Source organism: Cryptomeria japonica, chromosome 2, assembly GCF_030272615.1.
Source record: "Cryptomeria japonica chromosome 2, Sugi_1.0, whole genome shotgun sequence".
Lineage (NCBI taxonomy): Eukaryota > Viridiplantae > Streptophyta > Pinopsida > Cupressales > Cupressaceae > Cryptomeria > Cryptomeria japonica.
The window spans coordinates 673,488,166-673,506,864 of record NC_081406.1 but is presented as its reverse complement, the minus strand read 5'-3'; the positions used below and the strand labels follow the sequence as shown (position 1 = coordinate 673,506,864).

Sequence of the window (18,699 nt, the reverse complement as noted above, 5' to 3'; positions counted from 1 at the left end):
TGCAATTGAGGTAAGTCACTTGCCAGGGTTTTAGTGAGTTTAATTTTTTGAATTTGTAGTTGGTTAGATCATTTCTTTATTGTGTTTTATTCTCTTTCCAACATCTAGCTTGTCACAAACACAAGTAGAAAATATCATCAAATAATTTGAGTAATTTCATAGTGTGCAGCTCCTACTTTTGTAAGTCTTTTGTCCATCATGTTTTGTTGATTAAAGGCATAATAAGAAAAAACAAGGTAGCTTCAAATCATTCCAATTTATACTACGAAAGGAGTAGTGTAGGTAAAAAATTATTATCAAAACATGTATGAATTTGAATTGTCATATAAATAATTATATAGTATTAAAAAATATTTAAATATTATTTTTAATTTCCATTCGACATTTAAATATTATATAATATTAAAAAATATTTAAATATTATTTTTAATTTCCATTCGACATTTCCCATGAACCTCCTATAGGTGCAGGTGCTAGTTATATATTTGTTAATTTAATTAGCCTAAATTGATGTATACGAATTTTATTGTTGCCTTAAATATATATCACACCTTTGTGTGGTTCAACCTGCTCGTTATCCAAAATTGCGACACAACGGACGACAAGAACTACAGTTTTTTTTGAAAATTTGTTTGGCTCTGGCAATTGTATGTCCAAACAATTTTCATATTCAATGTTACTAACTGTTTCTTCATTCCTTTCATTCTGATTTAGTGGCCAAAACCCATACAAAATTAAGCTTCAAAAATGCTAACCCACTGTCACAGACTTCATTGTATGAATGCTTCTATAGCTGCTCCACCCATAATCAGGAAAAACAAGTATAATAAACATCGGCACACATTGTTGACATCCACCAATTATTATCAGCTCAATGACATTTTAAGACTCCATGTCAAATTAAACCACTCTGTACATTTATCTTCAGTTTACAGGAGAGGAGACATACGGGCAGCTGGGCTAGCACAGAGTAACTCACCAGAGAAGGGGCAGGAGGAAGTGGCTCTCCTGTGGTTCAAGCAAGATTTGAGGATAGATGACCATCCTGGTCTTGTTAGAGCATCCCAATTCAAGACATTAATTCCTGTTTATGTTTTTGACCACGACATTTGCTCTCGTAAGCTTATATACATTTTGGCTTAATTTCAGTTCCGATTTTAAGTTTTTTCATGCACCAATGTATGTTTCATGTGCACTTATAGGTATCTTTTATTGGTAATTACCTACATTTGGGCTAATCTTAGTCCTAATTCGAAGATTTTGTATGCACAAAGGTTTATTTGGCTAAACGAGAATAAATATTTGATATAAATTCTTCCTACAGCGTGTCCTTCAGTTTATGTGCTATGATGGAGGGGTTTTTCTTCTGTCAAATTCACCTAGAATTGGACTTGGTAGTTTACCTGATTAAACACTTGGACCCAAAATTGGATATGGTGGTTAACCTGAGTAAATATTCAACATTTAATTTATAAATTCAAGATTTGAACACAGGTCTGCTCTACAAAACCTCTCATGATTTACCATTGAGCTCATTCCATTTGACAATTGTCCTCACGTTCACCTATATCAGTACTGCTGTCAAACCCACAGATTTTTTTTTTTTTTTTGTGTCGGATGTATAATAAGTTACGCCATCTTCAAAATAGCAGCCCCAGATTTGCATAGTAAATACAAGAGCATTGAATTTATAGTCATTGTAAATAAATAATGTTGTTATAGATCTAATTTGATCATTTGGTTCACTCATATCTACAAATACGAACTTGTGTGGGCATATAAGAACTTCCTTGTGCCCATAGATGAGATTTGAGAAAATTATCAGTGTGGCTGCACCTAAAATTTCGACAGCTGTGAAATATGTCGAGCTTTTTAGCAGCTAACTGATCTCATGAAAACTGATTATGGTTTTATGGTTCTATCGATTCATGCTTAATTTTGTAGCATTCTGGCTTAAAATTTAATAGCAGAGAGAAAACTGATATATGTTAGTTGCAACATCTAGAGCTGTCAGCGAGCTTTGTCAAACTTCTATAGCTCCTCCTCGTGGGCACACGATTTATTTCCTGCTAAAAACATGTCTGTTCCACATTTTATGCAAAATATTCCTTTTAATCATGTCTTACATTTCCAAACACTTCATGGCCTCTGCATGAGAACACATCTTAAACACGTTGGCATGGTTACAATGTATTGGAGACAACCAAAGAGCACAAAAATAAACAATATATTTGGCCCAGTAGCTGGACTGGATCAGATAAAACGAACAGACTCCAAGCAGAGCAGATCACAGTTACACAACAGAAGCTTTTTAAAAAAATTCAGTAAGAAGTGAATACAGAATATTATTAACCTTCAGATTCCAGATACAAAGCAAATGAGACTCAGCCTCAATCCAATAGGCAGTTTCAGTCCTATTACAGTCACACAGGCAGTGACAGCAGGTCACAATCGACTCAAAAACAAATCTGGAAAAACAAATCCCACAGCTTAGGCTCACAACAAGATTCAGAGAGTCCTCATTCTGTTTCAGGCCTGTGATACCACAATTATCCTGCTTCAATACTTCAATATACAGCCACAGAGATCCCGGTTGCAGATACAGAAGGCAGCTCTTCAATTTCTGTAAGGTGATGATGTCAACTCTTCAATTGCAGGAAGAAGATGATGACTGAATGGTTGACCCGGTCATCTTTATATAGACCCTCTTTTTACCACTCTCCGCTGCTTGGACACTTTTTGAATTTTTGAGGATGAAGTAAGATTTGATATACTTGTAGAATTTGTCAGGATGAAGTAAGATCTGATACACTTATAAAACTTCTGAGGATAAAGTAAAATCATATATGTTGTTAGAAAACCCATTACACCAGCCATACAATTAGAAAATCCAACTTGGAATTCTGATCCTCATCAGGCACTTGAAGGTTGATCCGTTTTGAAACTCGGAGTCTGGACTAGAAATATGGGCAGAGATTAATGAAGCTGAAAATGATTTAACATAAAATAATATGTGCCTCACTTCCTTCAATACACTACATATACGAGTTTTGATTCCTACATTATAGGAACCACTCCCTAATTATATGAGCTGTTTTAACAACTCAAACAAACACACACGTACTAACTAACCTAGCAAATATTTAATATTCCCAACACTCATAAATACTATTTAAGTTATTACTTTAACTTACTTTACCTCGCACACTTTATCCCATGTGAACACTAACAATAATTCCTAACACTCCCCCTTAGTGTGAACATGGGGAGAAAGTACATCACAATACTTGATGACTACACTCAGTAGTTCATCCTAAGGTATGAGTAGGGACATACACATCTACTTGTGACAAGCAATAGTGGAACTTGCCTCACTATGCTTACTTAGGCTTTGATTCAAGGATAGGGACAAACACATCTACCCATGGAACCAAGGATAGGAACTAACACATCTATCCAAGGTCTTACATCAAGTTAGGATAGAAACAAACATATCTATCCAACATTAAGGTTATGAACAGGGACACACACATCTGCTCACAACAACTACGATCCGGGACTCACACGTCCAATCATAATCACCAACTCATGTGACTAGGGACAAACACTTCCAATCACTTCTACCATCTTGTGAATGGGGACAAACACATCCACTCACAAACAATCAACAATCTTGATTGGGGAGAAACATATCCAGTCACTTACATTATATTGAGAACCAAGTCCTCATCACATACATAGCCACCATTATAGATCATTGCCACTCTAATCACAAATGATATGAGACGGTTGTCGCTGCCACCTAGAAACCAATTTTGACTTTGGTCATTTTGGCACAAATATTTTAGTCACTAATGCAATTTCACAACCTTGTTGCTAGTGACTGACGAGAGGTCGTTGAATGTCCTCCAGCTTCTTGTGCCTCTATCCTCCAATTAATTTGTTACTTACTTAGCAAATTTGTCTCGAGGCTCATCTCATCAGTTGTGAGGAAATAATATATCTCCTCCCCTTGATGTCAACTTCTCACAAGGAGTGTCGGGCACCAACGATCATGCACTCCAAATACACTTTTGGATTTTGACACATATATTTTGGATGACACGACAATTAATGACCCATGAAAATGAACCCTATTCTAAAAAGATGATACAACTTGACTTTAGCAACATTGACAAGACAATTATAATACGCAACTATATAACTTAGAAACATGGCTAAGACTAAGACCAAGACCAAGACTAAAATCAACGATAAAATCAAGCCTAAATTTTCAATTGCAAGAATCACGAAGAAATCAACCAATCTTGTCTTTAGATTGCATTGCGCCTATTGTTCTCTAGATTCATGAGTGTTGGTTCTTGTAGAAAGGGTGGAAGCAGCTGTTAAACACTAAAAACTGACTAACAATTCATCAATTCTTTCTTCCAGTTAGATATGAATATTGATTCCGAAAACAAATTTTGCGTTTTCCTCCATTGGCCTTTTCAGTAGAATACATAGTCCAGCAATACATAGATACAGCAACAATAGAACCAAGGAAGAATGCTCAGAATAATGTGCAGCAATTTATGTATGCAGCAGTAATATGAATCAAACTAAGCTCCAGCAATGTCCCATGAATCCTGAAGCAGCAGCGAAGGTTCCAGTTGTCACTTATTTATTTGCATCTTCCATATTTGAGAACCAAATGACTTGTAGATGTGTCACAGTCAAGAGGATGAGTTTCGAACTGTCATGAAGGACTCTTCACATCTCAACCCTGCAACAGAAGCTCTCACCACACTTTATCTTTTTTTTGAAGTCTTGATTCCAGAAGTACCCCTTCAAATGTATTACCAAAATGAGCACAAATTCACTACTCAATCTACTATAGTTTACTCACGCCAACATCCTAGTGTAGATTCTACAGCTACAAATGACTCTTCAAATTCAAGACACTGGCTCTCCTCCCTTGCACATGTCCCTTTCACATGCCTTATAAAAATTTCAACACCTTGTCTATGTTTTCGTTAAACTTTTGCACGGGTTTTCAACTTTTCATATGGATTCTTATGATGCTAATCAAGCGAACCCTGACACCATTGGTTGGTTGCAGATGAAAAGGAAAATAATTATTAGAGCACAAAAGAAGAACCTACCTTGACATCGAGTTTAATCATTAATCCTCCACTTTTACATATACTTGAAATGTGTCTAAATGATCTAGAAATATTTTGATTTAGCATCCACACCAAAGCTTGCTAAAAATTATATGAGAAAATGAGACTTCAAATTAATATCTGAAACTTTTTGGTCATTTTCCTCGGTCAATATTCTTTGCAAGATCTTGCTCTTGCTGATGCCTTTTTGTGCATCTTTTAGGATGCTCTCCTATTCTGCTGTTGGTTATCTTCATGGATTTTGCAAGACTAATGCCCATGAACATGCTTGTAATGTTTTTTTTTTTTGCGTGATCTACACTTCATGGATCAGACATGGGCACGAGATCCTTCGATATCAGCATGGTCCTTCCTTGGCATCTTGTAGCAGATATGACAACCATCGAAATAATTAACTCAACTCGAACACAAGCCATCCTGCTCTGATACCATATAGAAATATGGGCAAAGATTAATGAAGCTGTAAATGATTCAACATAAAATAATATGTGCTTCACTTCCTTCAATACACTATATACTTTTAGGAGTTTTGATTCCTACATTATAGGAACCACTCCCTAATTATATGAGTTGTTTTAACAACTCAAACAAACACACACGTACAACAAAACAATTCTATACATATGACTAACCAACCTAACAAATATTTAATATTCCTTACACATAAATACTACGTGAGTTATTGCTTTAACTCACTTTACCTCACACACTCTATCCCATGTGAACACTAACACGAATTCCTAACAGTTTTAGGATTTTTGACTTGAAATTTAGACCTTGAGGACAGTATGGAAGCTCCCAAATTCAGAGTTAGGAACAGTTTATGGAATACAAATTGGAATATCCTCCATGCTTGGATCTCTAACTGCATTTTGAAAACCTTAGAATCTTGACCCAAAACTCGGACTAGGGAAGGTATCCAGGACAAACACAGACCAAGGACTGCACCTTGTTGCTTCATGCCAAGCATACGCTCTGAGACATGCGTATCAGTTGTCAAATATAACAGGTCTGAAAGCCCCATAAAGCAGGATTGAAAGCTGAGAAAATCAGAAGCCTGTAAAAATCATTTCACTAACACACAATACATATTGAAATGGGCCCGACACAATGAACTACATTGGAAGACTAAAAGGATTTTCATCTAAATCAGCCCTTGGACATCATTTAGGAAACTCGGTCTGAAATTTGGAATTTGGAAACATTTTGGGAATTCGGTCTGAAACCTGGTGTTTGGAAATGTTTTGGGAATTCAGTCTGAAACCTGGAGCTTGGAAACATTTTGGGAATTCAGTTTGAAACCTAGAGTTTGGAAACATTTTGGGAATTTGATCTGAAACCTGGAGCTTGAAACCATTTTGGGAATTCGGTCTGAAACCTAGAGTTTGGAAACATTTTGGGAATTTCCCAAACATGGACATTGCAATGATTTTTGGATTTTCCCAAACATGGACCTTGGAATGATTTTTGGACTTTCCTAAAAGTCTTCCCACTGTCGAGTTTGGGATTTGTCTTCGTTTTTGCATGCTCATGGTGAAAATCGACTTTGGGAACATGATTGAGAATTCCTAAAAGGCTTCCTACCACCGACTTTGCTATTGTACCAGCTCTTATGCATGATGAAATTTGGGGTTTGGAAGAGTTTTAGGATGGAATCGAGAAACCTATCCTATAGCCAAGTTTTCTATTGTTCTTTGGGAACTTTGATCGAATTTATGCAAAATGGACACTCCTAAACACTCCAAGGACTCATGTGATTGTATGATGCACTTTGATCTAACCTCTCTCTCATTCTAGCGATCCTCACAGGACAAAGTTGTTGCAAAAGACCAGCAAAGTGGGCAAAAACAAAGGGAGTCCCTATCGGAGATAGAGCGTGTGTGTACAACACAACAGTTCGACATGGGAAAGTAGGCATTCCATTTTGGTAGAGATGTTTTGCCATGTGTCAGCACCTTAGAAACTTGTGTAAGTCATTATTGTATGACAGATTCTTATGGCAGGTTATGATAGATTCCTATGAGAAGCTGGACAAGTGTTTGAAAATACCTTGCATGGAGAATATGGGTCCCCAAGTTGGGTTACGACGAGTTATAAGAGAGTTAGTTAATTATAGTCATCCACGACGGATTCTCTTACAGCTGTATGTGTTGTCAAATATGATAGATTTTATGACATCTATAAGGTGCGTAAGAGCATCTGTCATACCTATTTTTAGGAAAAATTAAGTGCCTAAGTTTGGGGGCATGTAAGAGGGGTTAGAAAAATGTACAAGTGTCATTTGCATGTTTAGAGGTGGTTGAAAATTTTCGGATGCCCACCTCTTTTGGCTTTGTTTAGAAGCTACTTCAAACTTGTAAATCTCTATATATTGTATATCTTCTATGTGGGTTTTAAGAGAGGAATGATAAAATTATTTTTTTGTAGGGTTATGCTGTTGGATTTCCTTCGGAAGAGCAAGATTTAGACTCAATGTAAAGGCTTAGAGCCTGCAACTGTATTGTAATAGTTTTTTGCAGATTAATATGCTGGTTTCATGCCCGGAGTGTGGGTTTTTTATCTGAAAGGATTTTTCCCATGCAATTGGTGTTTCTTCACTTCTATTCTTCTTCTTTCATGTTTTTGAATTATTGATTTAGATGCCGTTAAACTACCTAAATTTTATTATATCTAGAAACTTCATTATCTTTCCTCTAAGGGTTAATGGATGAGAAATTAAATATGCCTATTTCCGCTTTAATGGCTTAGTAGTACGTTCTTGTATCAAGTTGTTGAACATCTTATTAAAAGAAAAACGTAGGATACTGAAGGTGCGTACTAGTTCTCAGAGGTCTTTCTTAGTTCATCTTTCGCTTTCAATATCTCACCCATTATACACTTTAAACATACAAAATTTGTTCAAATAGAGACTTTACAATCACTAGAAGAAGATAAACTGTCTAAATTTTTAGCATTTTTATAAAATAAGAGGCTACAAAAAAGATATTGCTCCATGTTCTAGAAATATAGAATATACACACAACCTTCATATTATTATCATGGCACCATTCAATTTAGTGCAATGTATAAAAATGGCATAGTGTCGGCCTAAAAAATACAAAGAGAATTTTATTTTGATAGGTTGAAGAGAACACCCAATCTAGACTTTGTTGGGGTTGATAGACCAACTGATATGCTTGAATTATGAGCTAAACATGAGACATGCAGATTATGTTTCAATTATTTAGACTACATACTTAAACTAAAATGTTGTAAGTATCAAAGCACTAATAGATATGCACGCAAAATATAGTAGCAAGCACATTGATAGCCATGCATGCACGATGTGGAAGCATTTAGACTCTTTGAAATATAGGGTCATTACATTGCATTTGAAATAAAAAAATCACGGAGAATAGTAGGCTATTGATGAGGAAGTTTGTACTTTCTAACAAAACAATACACTAAGTATATCCTATCCTCTCTTGAATAAAGAAATCTCATATGCTCTCTGAGCTGATCAAATGAGACGACCTCGAGGTTTCCAATATCAGGTCTTGACAACACTTAGGATAACTCAGTGGTCAATGTGTTTTGCTGGTAATCACAAAGGGACTTACACATCCGACAAGCTGGTTAACATCTGATATGGCAATCTAAGTGATGCTTTCTTGTCCAACTAGTTAAAATAAAAGTCAAAAGATAGGGTTTACAGGAACTAAACTAACACCTAGGAACAATGATAGTAATGGCTGATTCTGCAGATGGACAGATTCCTATTTAACCAGAGGCAACTCGCAACACCACAAAAATAGAGCGATCTTCAAAGGAAATCAAAAGATTTTCAGATCATGAACATTCATTCAAATACCCAATACCAACACAGCTTAAATGAACATCCACAATTGAACTAAGAACAATATCAAGTTCAAACTAAACATGCACTATAACTTAGAGTCAACAAATTACAAATTGTATGAACTAGAAATTCATCAAATATCCTTGGATTTCCTCAATAAAATCCCTGAACTTTATCTAACATTGATGAAAGGAACCATGCAAACATGAGAAAACAACTAGTAAAACATCACACTTCAATGCTTTATTCATTTGCTTCAAATGCTGGTTACAACAATCCCTGTTCAGCAACAACTACTCGACTTTGTCGTACTTGCTGGCTTCTCCTACTGACTACTGACTATACAATGAGAGAGGTGTTGGTGGCATTATTGTATATGAAAATACGACTAGTTAATTATGTGTAATTGTTTTGGTTAGTTGGCAACCGAGGGGTGGCAGTTGCGGTGCGACGGTTGGCGCTCGCACCCCCTTGGTATCTTTATATACTTCAGAATGTAACTTGCAACATACTAATTAGGAATGGGAATAACATATCTTATACTTGTCTGATATCGATGGCGTTCTTATTCTGCATTACGTACTTTATGCTTTAAGTTATTCACCTGAGAGGGCAAACATTTGGCGCCATTGCCTAGACGTACTCGGGAACGGAAGACGCGGATGGCGTACGGACACGATGGGCCTACCCGTTGGGGAAATAAACCTAGAGGCCGACGACGCGCGAACAAAACTTTACACAGGAGAAGACACGGCAACGAGAGAATTTTCAATTCTGCTCCAGGTAGCCATCCAGACCTACATTCGACGAGAGGCGGCGGAGGCGGAAATCCCACCAAGTGCCGTGTGGACAGCGCTGGAGGTTAGTCCGGCCATAAACCGGTTGATGAACCACCTCCCCCGGTTGCTTGCACAGGCATCGCTGGCACAACAGGCTCGCCTGGAGGAGATTGCCCAAGAAGAGCGATGCCAACAAATCCTTCAACACTACAAAGAAAACAGCCAATGGGAAACGGAACGAGATGGCGCCAGGCCAGGAGGGAATTGAACCTTGAACTTTTTATTTTCAAATAAAAGTGTCATTGACACGGGTTGTATTGGAGGAAATGAATTAATAAAAACGTGTTTTGATTTATGTATTGTGAGTTATGGAAATGTGCGACAATTAATGCCCAACCTATTGAATAAAGATAGAAATAAAAAAGCAGAAACGGATGAGTGGGAGGCCGCGCAGAGGGCCTTGATTCTGGAATAGCAAATAGAACGTAGACAGAGGCTGAGGCAACTTGCCGAAGGACGACCTGCTGAAGGGTGGCCCGAGGGGAACCAAGGAGGTGTCACGGAGGGTGCAAAAGCCGACGGAAATTTCTACGCATCGCCAGAGCATCGTAGGATGCAGAGCCACAAAGAGTTTTTGGAAGAAACAAGGTTACGGCGAAATCTAGTCGAGGAGACTCGGGATCAGTTTAGAAACTTATCCCTTACACCACGGAGTGAAGACCACCAACGGGAACCAGGAGTGGGCGCAGGTGAGAGCGAAGGGGAGGGCAACCGTACGGGTGTAGGTGCCACACACGATAGGCAAAACACCGTACCTCCAGTCGCCCACGCAGGACACACCACTGGCGCCACCGGAGGAAGCAGCGCAGGGCCATAGACACCCCCAGGAAGACGACCCGGGATGGTGAGTAAACAAAAATTGCCATAGTTCACAAGGGACGGCAAGGAAGACCCCTTACGGCACTGCCATACATGTGAAACCATTTGGTCCGCCAACGGAGTGACAAACCAGGATGACTGGGTACAGCAGTTCCTAGCCACATTACGTGGAGTTGCCATAGATTGGTACTCTGATGTGGACAAGCAAAAAGTGGCCACGTGGGCCAATCTACAAAAGGAATTCACGGAGGAGTTTCGGTTGCTCCGTGATGACAATGAAATTGTAACGGAGATATACAGTACCAAACAAGGTACCAAGGAGATAGTACGGGCATACAGCAGGAGGCTGAAGGAATTGTTGGGTAAAATGGAAAGCCAACTAGCAGAAGGATTGAAGAAACGATGGTTTGTTGAAGGATTGAAATCCTCCCTACGAAAAAAGATGAAAATTGTACCCCTGACGTCATATGGCGACGCCTATAATAGGTCGATGGACCTAGAGAGCGAATACAAAACATCAAAGAAGAAGAAAAGTAATAAATATTCATCTGACGATGATGAAGACTGACAGGGAAAGCAGCAACAGTGGCAAATCGAGTAAAAAGGTGCACGCCCTCCAAAGGACATGGAACGAATGCTGAAAGAATTCAAAGCCATGAAGGGGAGTACAAGTAAGACTGAAGAAAACGACGTGTGGTGTACCGACTGTAGGAGTGACGGACACACCTAGGGGTCCTGCCCAAGAAGGCTTTCTGTGACATTTGTCAGATTGCGGGACATTTGACAAAGGAATGTCCCTACAATATGAAAACCAGGAGCCAACAAGTTCTCTTCACGCAAGAGCAGCCGGTCGTCGGGACTTTGCAAACCGCCAACAATAGTGCATCATCTGGCGGATACTAGAACAATCGGCGAGGGGGGAAAACCAATAATAATAGGAGTTGGATCCAATATGATGTAAAGGGACAGCCAATGATCTAGTGCCGAGCCTGCAATCAATGGGGCCACTTTGCCAGGGAATGCACCTCAGAAGAAACTCCACAAAAACTATGCAAATGGTGTGGGCTTGGAGACCACGATGATGGAACTTGCCCAAATTCTGGAGTGAACCTGCTCAACATTGATAGGACGGAGGAACGGGTATTGGCAATCACGCGGTCACAGGCAAAGAAGGCCACATACCCGGACCCCCGCACAGAGAAGCAGCGGGCGCTGGAGGCGAAGGCTGAAGTAGCGAAGGAAATGTTGGCACAAGGGAACACCCAGGAAGCGGCAAGTACTTTCCGCTTTGAGGCCGAGGAAAATATCTTTAAGCAAATGCTGTAGATTGAAGTACCTGTGAAGATGAAGGACCTCCTGGAAACGATGCCGCAATTACATATGACACTCCTACGTACAGTGCAAGTAACTCCGCACAGTCAGGCGTCCCGGAATACGGATGTTTCAGGCGGAACACCTACAGACCCATTGGTCCTAATAGTATACAGTGGCCGACACCCGGCGGTGGTAGAAATGGGAATACTTGGCACCATTTTGACTGACACTATTGTTGACGGCAGGTCCGGAGTGAATGTGCTTCCGGAAGAAACCTGGAAGCAGCTTGGCAAGCCGACACTATGGCCGTCAACCTTCAACTTACTGGGAGTGGATCAACATGGTATCAAACCCCTTGGAACGCTCATGGCGCAACAAGTGACCATCGGGACACAACCATTTGTCCTCGACTTCGTGGTGATTTCGCTCGCCAAGAAAGGATACGATGCCATTCTGGGCAGAGGGTGGTTGGTGACAGCCAAAGTGAATCACAACTGGAAGCGTAACACATTGTCAATGGAGAAAGCCGGGCGAAAATTTATTATTGACCTGAAAACACAACTTGTGAGTGAAGAACTCGCGTCAGAATCGGAATCAGATGGTGAGGGCGGAGTTGGCGGAGGAAAGTATGGAAGGGAACCGAATGAGGAAGGCGTCCTGGGAATCCAAGGATGTTCCGAGGACGAGACCGATTCCCTTAATGGGCTCTTCCACTGGCAAATGGAGGACTACGAGCTGCTGTATGGGTGCAACATGTTGCAGGTTGAGGAGGAACCGGACGAGAACGAATTTCCGCCAGCGTACGGGGAATACACCGAAGGGGATGCCCTAGTCAATGAAGTACCAGCGCACAGGTTTGACATGACGAAACCAATCCGGTACGAAGAATCCGTAAAACCTACAAACCTCGGCATGGAAGCAGAGCCAAGGAACATCCTGGTTGGTGACGACTGGAATCCAGTCTTGAAAGCCGCTGCGTTTAAAATATTCATGGAATACAAGGATGTATTCGCTTGGATGTATAAGGACCTCAAAGGGGTGCCGCCAGAACTGTGCGTACACCAAATTTCACTCGTACCTGGGGCCGTACCTGTATGGAAGAGGCCGTACAGAATGAATAAAAACTATGCGGCGAGAGTAAATGCTGAAATTGAACGTATGCTCGAAGCCGGGATTATTTTTAAAGTGCAGACCAGCGAGTGGGTGTCGCCCATAGTGATATCCCTTAAAAATGAGGCAAACCAGATCCGAATTTGTGTGGATTTTAGATGCTTTAACGCGGTCACCATAAAAGACCCGTTTCCAATACCATTTACAGATAGCATCTTGGAGGAAGTGGCCGGTCATGAAATTTATTCATTTATGGATGGATTTTAACTAAAAACCACCTTCATAGTGGAGGATGGCGTGTACGTGTATAATCGAATGCCGTTCGAATTATGCAACGCGCCAGCGACATTTCAATGGATAATCCTTCACATATTTGAAAAGATGTCAGTAGGGAACTTCAGGGCATTCCTTGACGACTGGTCCATCTACAGTAACCAAGATGTACATCTGGCCGCACTTGGCGAATGCATGGAGAGATGCAAGCGAGCCCGCCTAGCACTCAATCCCAAAAAATGCAGGTTTATGGTGCCTCAAGGGAAGCTGTTAGGACACATAGTGTGTAAGGTTGGACTCAAGACTGACCCAGACAAGATTCGGGTGATAGTGGAAATGGAGGCACCGACAGATGTCACAGGAGTCAAATCCTTCCTAGGACACATAGGGTATTACAGGCGATTTATCAAAAATTTTGCTCGAGTATCCTGCCCTCTGGACAAGCTGACAAGGAAAGGTGAACGATACACATGGGGGACGGCTCAGGAGGAGGCCTTCCAAGAACTGAAGTCACAATTGGTGGGTGCACCAATCCTAACATATCCTGACTGGGACAAAGAGTTCCATGTACACGTTGACGCATCCAATTTTGCCATAGGGGCCACACTGGCGCAGGTTGGCGATCACGGGCTAGATCACCCGGTCTACTTTGCAAGCAGACTCCTGTCGAAGGCAGAGAAAAATTATAGCACCACAGAAAGGGAAGCCCTTGGGATGGTGTACTCCATCCAGAAATTTCGACATTACTTGCTGGCCACCCCGTTCACATTTTATGTGGACCACCAGGCGTTAATGTACCTGGTAAACAAGCCAATTATCCAAGGACAAACCAGCTAATGGCTGCTATTGCTGCAGGAATTTACATTCAACATTATCGTAAGACTCGGGAAGAGCCATGTGATAGCTGACCAGCTGTCGAGAATTCAGTCAGGAGAACCAGGCGAAGGAGTGAATGAAGATTTTCCAGACGCTCACTTATTTTGCATCGCGGTCCTCCCCGCTTGGTACACAAGTGTGGGGGAATACTTGTCGACATCACGATTTTCGAGGGAGATGCCACCAGGAGAAAGAAGGAAATTGGTACTGAGGAGCAAGACATTCCAACTCATTAATGGCCTCTTGTATAAAATGGGACTCGACCAGATGTCCTAAGGGAAGCACATGAAGGGCCCGTAGGTGGACACATGGGGCCCGACACCACGGCCAGGAAAGTTCTATTGGCAGGACTGTGGTGGCCGACACTACATAATGATGCCAGAGAGTGGGTGACGAGCTGCGACACATGCCAACGGGTCGGACGACCATTGAAGAGGGATTTTATGCCCCTCAACCCATCGAATGCCCAGGAACTGTTTGAGAAATGGGGATTGGATTTCATCGGACCATTAAAACCAAGTAGAGCCCGACGGTGCAGATACATTGTAGTGGCAATAGAATACTTGACCAAGTGGGTTGAGGCACAGGCCTTGCCGGACAACTCGGCGGTCAATACAACAAAATTCATCTATGAACACATCATTACGCGGTATGGGATTCCAATCCAACTGACGAGTGATAGAGGAGGACATTTTGTAAATCATATAATCCGATTGCTAACAACAGAGTTCAAAATCTTCCACTCCTTGTCAAGCCCCTACTATTCGCGGGCGAACGGGCAGGCCGAGGCGACCAATAAAATAATTGTGTCGGTGATTTATAAGTCTTGCGGAGTGGAGAAGGATGACTGGGAGGAGCGCCTACCGTCAATACTTTGGGCATATCGAACAACTTACAAGGTAACTACTGGACAGACTCCCTTCCAGCTAATGTATGGACAAGAAGCCGTGGTGCCAGTTGAATTCATGGTGCCAAGTCTTCGAATCACCATTGATAATCGACTTGGCGACATGGAAAGCCTGAGAGAGAGACTGTACGCTTCGAACAAATTGGATGAACGAAGGATGATGGCTCAGTGGGCAACAGAAACAACCCAACAAAGACGGAAGGTTTGGCACGACAAGCATCTTCGACGAATGAAGTTTACTCCTGGGCAGTTGGTGTTGAAGTTCAATGGAAGGAACGAAATCAAACCTGGGAAATTCAAAGTCCAATGGCTAGGGCCCTTCAAGGTACGTGAGGTCAATGCCAATGGGGCAATTAAGTTGTGGACGCTGGACGGGAAGGAGATACCAGACGCCATCAATGGATCAAAATTGAAGGTTTATCACAAATGGAGGGAACCTGGACCCTCTAGTCAGGATGTTTGTCAGTCTACTAAAAATTAAAGAAAAAAAAAAAGAGAGTATGGTTTGTACGATGACTGTACCGTACGGGTAGAAAGAACAAAAAAAAAAAAAAGGGACGTGGGGTCACCGTACGGTGACCACACCGGTGGTGGAACCACCGACGATAAAACCACCGTGCGGTGGTCACATCGACGGTGGGGCCACCGGCGGTGGATGCCACCGTGCGGTGGTCACCCGCACAAATAAAACCCCCCGCGCAACGCAAAAGAAATAAATGAAAAGAAAGACGAAGCCTGCATACGCCCACGCAGACCACACAGCCACGAAAGGGAAAAAAAGAAAAGACCACCACACACACACAAGCAGACCACACAACCATGCGAGGAAAAAAAAAAAAAGACTGCCACACACACAAGCAGACCACGCAGCCCAGCCGCACAACAACAACCAACATAAGAAGGTCGTTACGAAGGTGTCCAACGACCGTACAATTTTTTAAACCGGAATTCAGTTATACCAGAGATTAATGGATTCAGCAGGGAAACGAAGTTGAAAAAACAACTGCAGGCTTCCTCTAGTAGCAGCCCGAGGGATAGCAATATCAAGGTTTTGTCATCAGGCGTACGTGTTGCAGGCAACACCATGGATGCCAGCGCCCGACAGAAGCAAAAGAAGAAAGCACCACAGGCTGCCATAAGTGCGAAAAACACATTGACGCCCCAGAACATCACCTTTGAAGGCTTGAATGGGTCGGAATGCCGGAAATGGTGGCAGGACACTCCCGACGATGATCTGGTGAAGCAAAACCTCCGTAAGGCGGAAGTGGAGTGGGCTATTCGGATGCCCGTGTTTCCTATCCGCGAGTATGAGGGTGCCCTACGGTTCATGGTAGACACCTTCGACAGGCACACATGCACCAACACTTTCAAATACCTTGGGAGGGATGTTACCATATCCTTCAAAGCAGGGGACTTCATGAGGGTATTCGGCATTCCAGGCAGATAGGGCAAGAAAACAGCATTGAAGGCTAAAAAGATGAAGCGGGAAGAGGAGCAGTGGATTAAATTAATCTCCAGGAACTTGACGACAACAGAGTTGGACAGCGTGGCTAATGCCACGAAGGGTCAAGGGATCCATAAGACTTTTGTTGCAGAGGGCCACTGGCGATGCATTATGGATGTCATCAAGAGCAGGTTGATAGGGTCGGGTAGGGCATCGGACATCGCCCTCCCTCAGATTATGCTTATGAACGGGTTGATGAATGGCATCATGTACGATTGGGCCGTGTTACTCGCAGAGCACATGTATGAGTTTTTGACGTTGCAGCATCGCACATTTTATAAGCCACACTATGCTATAGGGTTGTTCCTAGAGGCCACGCGGGAAGCAGTGCCCGAGGAGGAGTTAGAGGTACGGCCACAGGGACCGTTGGCAGCAGGTGAGCCTCCAATAATGTATTGAAGGCACTTGGACATTGGGCACTCTTCCGTGAAGCGGAAAAGGGCGGTAGATGCCTCGACTTCAGGGGACCCTGACAGCGGGAGGTATTCCAATAGCACAGAGGAATCAAAAGCGGAAGAGGAGGATGATAGCAGCAGGGCAATGGAGGAGCGGGTTCTGTTTGCCCCACCCCTGCTACTGATGGGCACGCTGTTGCCATCATCTGGAGTAGGCAGCACCTTTATTCCGGCCTTCGGATAGAGTCGCATGCCAGTTACACTTGGCCCCCTTCAGCAACGGGTAGCACCACCGAGCCCAACCACGGCGGCACCTACGGAGGACATGGCAGAGTCAGGGACGGAGGAGTCACCGCATCGGATAGTAGTTGCCAAGCAGGGGCTGAGGGAGGTAGTGGATACAGAGCCTCAGGTGCGGTTGGACGTTGTGGGGAGTGACGTCGTGGTGACCGTGTCTGCGTCTTTGTTGGAGGAGCCGACGACAGCGAACCATCCCCCGGTCATAGAGATGTGTGCCAACCCGTCGGTCGTGGCTATGCAGAGCTGGCTCACACAGCGGTTTCAGATGACATTGGCACAACCGGAGGGAGCTGTTGTATTCTCCCCGTGTCGAGAGACTAGAACGGAGGTATTCGACTTGGACGACTCATCGGGCGAGGCACATGGACTCGTAGTTGGGGACGAGGCAGGCGAGGTCGCCTCTGCTGGGCAGGCGCTAGGGGATGGTACACCTTTGGTGGCGGCGGAGGTACCTTCACAGCAGGATGCGGTTGTGTCTGTTCCACCAGAGACTTCACAGCCTTCGGCGCAGACGGGGGAAGATATTGAGACCTATCTAGCTGACATGACTGACATGGTGACGAGGGGTAGGCGGGTGGTGGCCGCTGCCCAAACACAAGCATTGGAGCAGGTGGTGGTGGAGCTAGAGCAGGTCTTACAGTTTATGCGAGTGGGCTGCTCGGCGGCCTTTGCTACCTGCTTTGAGTCTCAGGGTTGGCCGACTACTGAGACAAAGGAGATGCTCCAGGCTTGGAGGCTGCGTCAGCTCGTTGTGGAGAGTCGGGTGACAACAGTTGTCCACGAGATCGAGCAGGTTTACCGAGATGCCTATTATACATTGAGGCGTACACAACAGGAGTCTGTGGTCCGCGAGGCTGCACGAGTAGCGTTGGAGAAGGAGGTGGCCAGTCAGCAGACCTCCTGGGCAGCCGAGAGGGCGCAGTTGTTGGCACAGCTTGAGGTGGTCCGCGCAGAGATGGCTGAGACCCGGGCAGATAAGGCCGAGGTAGAGATTCGTCTGGTGGTTGAGCAGAGTGTGAGGAGCCACGTGCAGCATGAGTTGGATGCCGTCAGTATCGAGAGGAGTCTGTTGCAGACTCGGTTGGTGTGCGCGACGGAGGCAGCGGATACAAAAGAGGAGTTGCTGGAAGCCGCACACATGGTGAAGACAGCTTTGGAGAAAGTATTGGTGGCAGAGCGAGATGTGACTGTACGCACTCAGCAGGTGTGAGCTCCGCGCCCGCTTGGTGGCCCAGACACTGGCATCTCAGCCTTCTGTTTCAGGGATGCTTCCTCAGCCCCCTCCCTAGTTTTTCGGATATGTATATAGTATAGGTTGCATGATCTCCATTTTGTTGTAAGTCGCCTGGAGACGACTTTTCT

General features: G+C 43.1%; 1 protein-coding gene across 2 annotated transcripts in view; it reads left to right on the top strand.

Moving 5' to 3' along the window:
- The first annotated feature begins 565 nt into the window (after positions 1-565).
- LOC131060609 (uncharacterized) overlaps positions 566-18,699 on the top strand; it is a 103,955-nt gene continuing 85,821 nt past the window's right edge. The window contains exon 1 of one of the 2 annotated variants that reach the window (XM_057993917.2): positions 566-1,117. In XM_057993917.2, coding sequence (XP_057849900.2) covers positions 748-1,117 — 370 coding nt within the window. In that variant the 5' untranslated portion in view covers positions 566-747. The remainder of the gene's footprint in view (positions 1,118-18,699) is intronic. The other variant, XM_057993916.2, reaches the window with a different exon arrangement.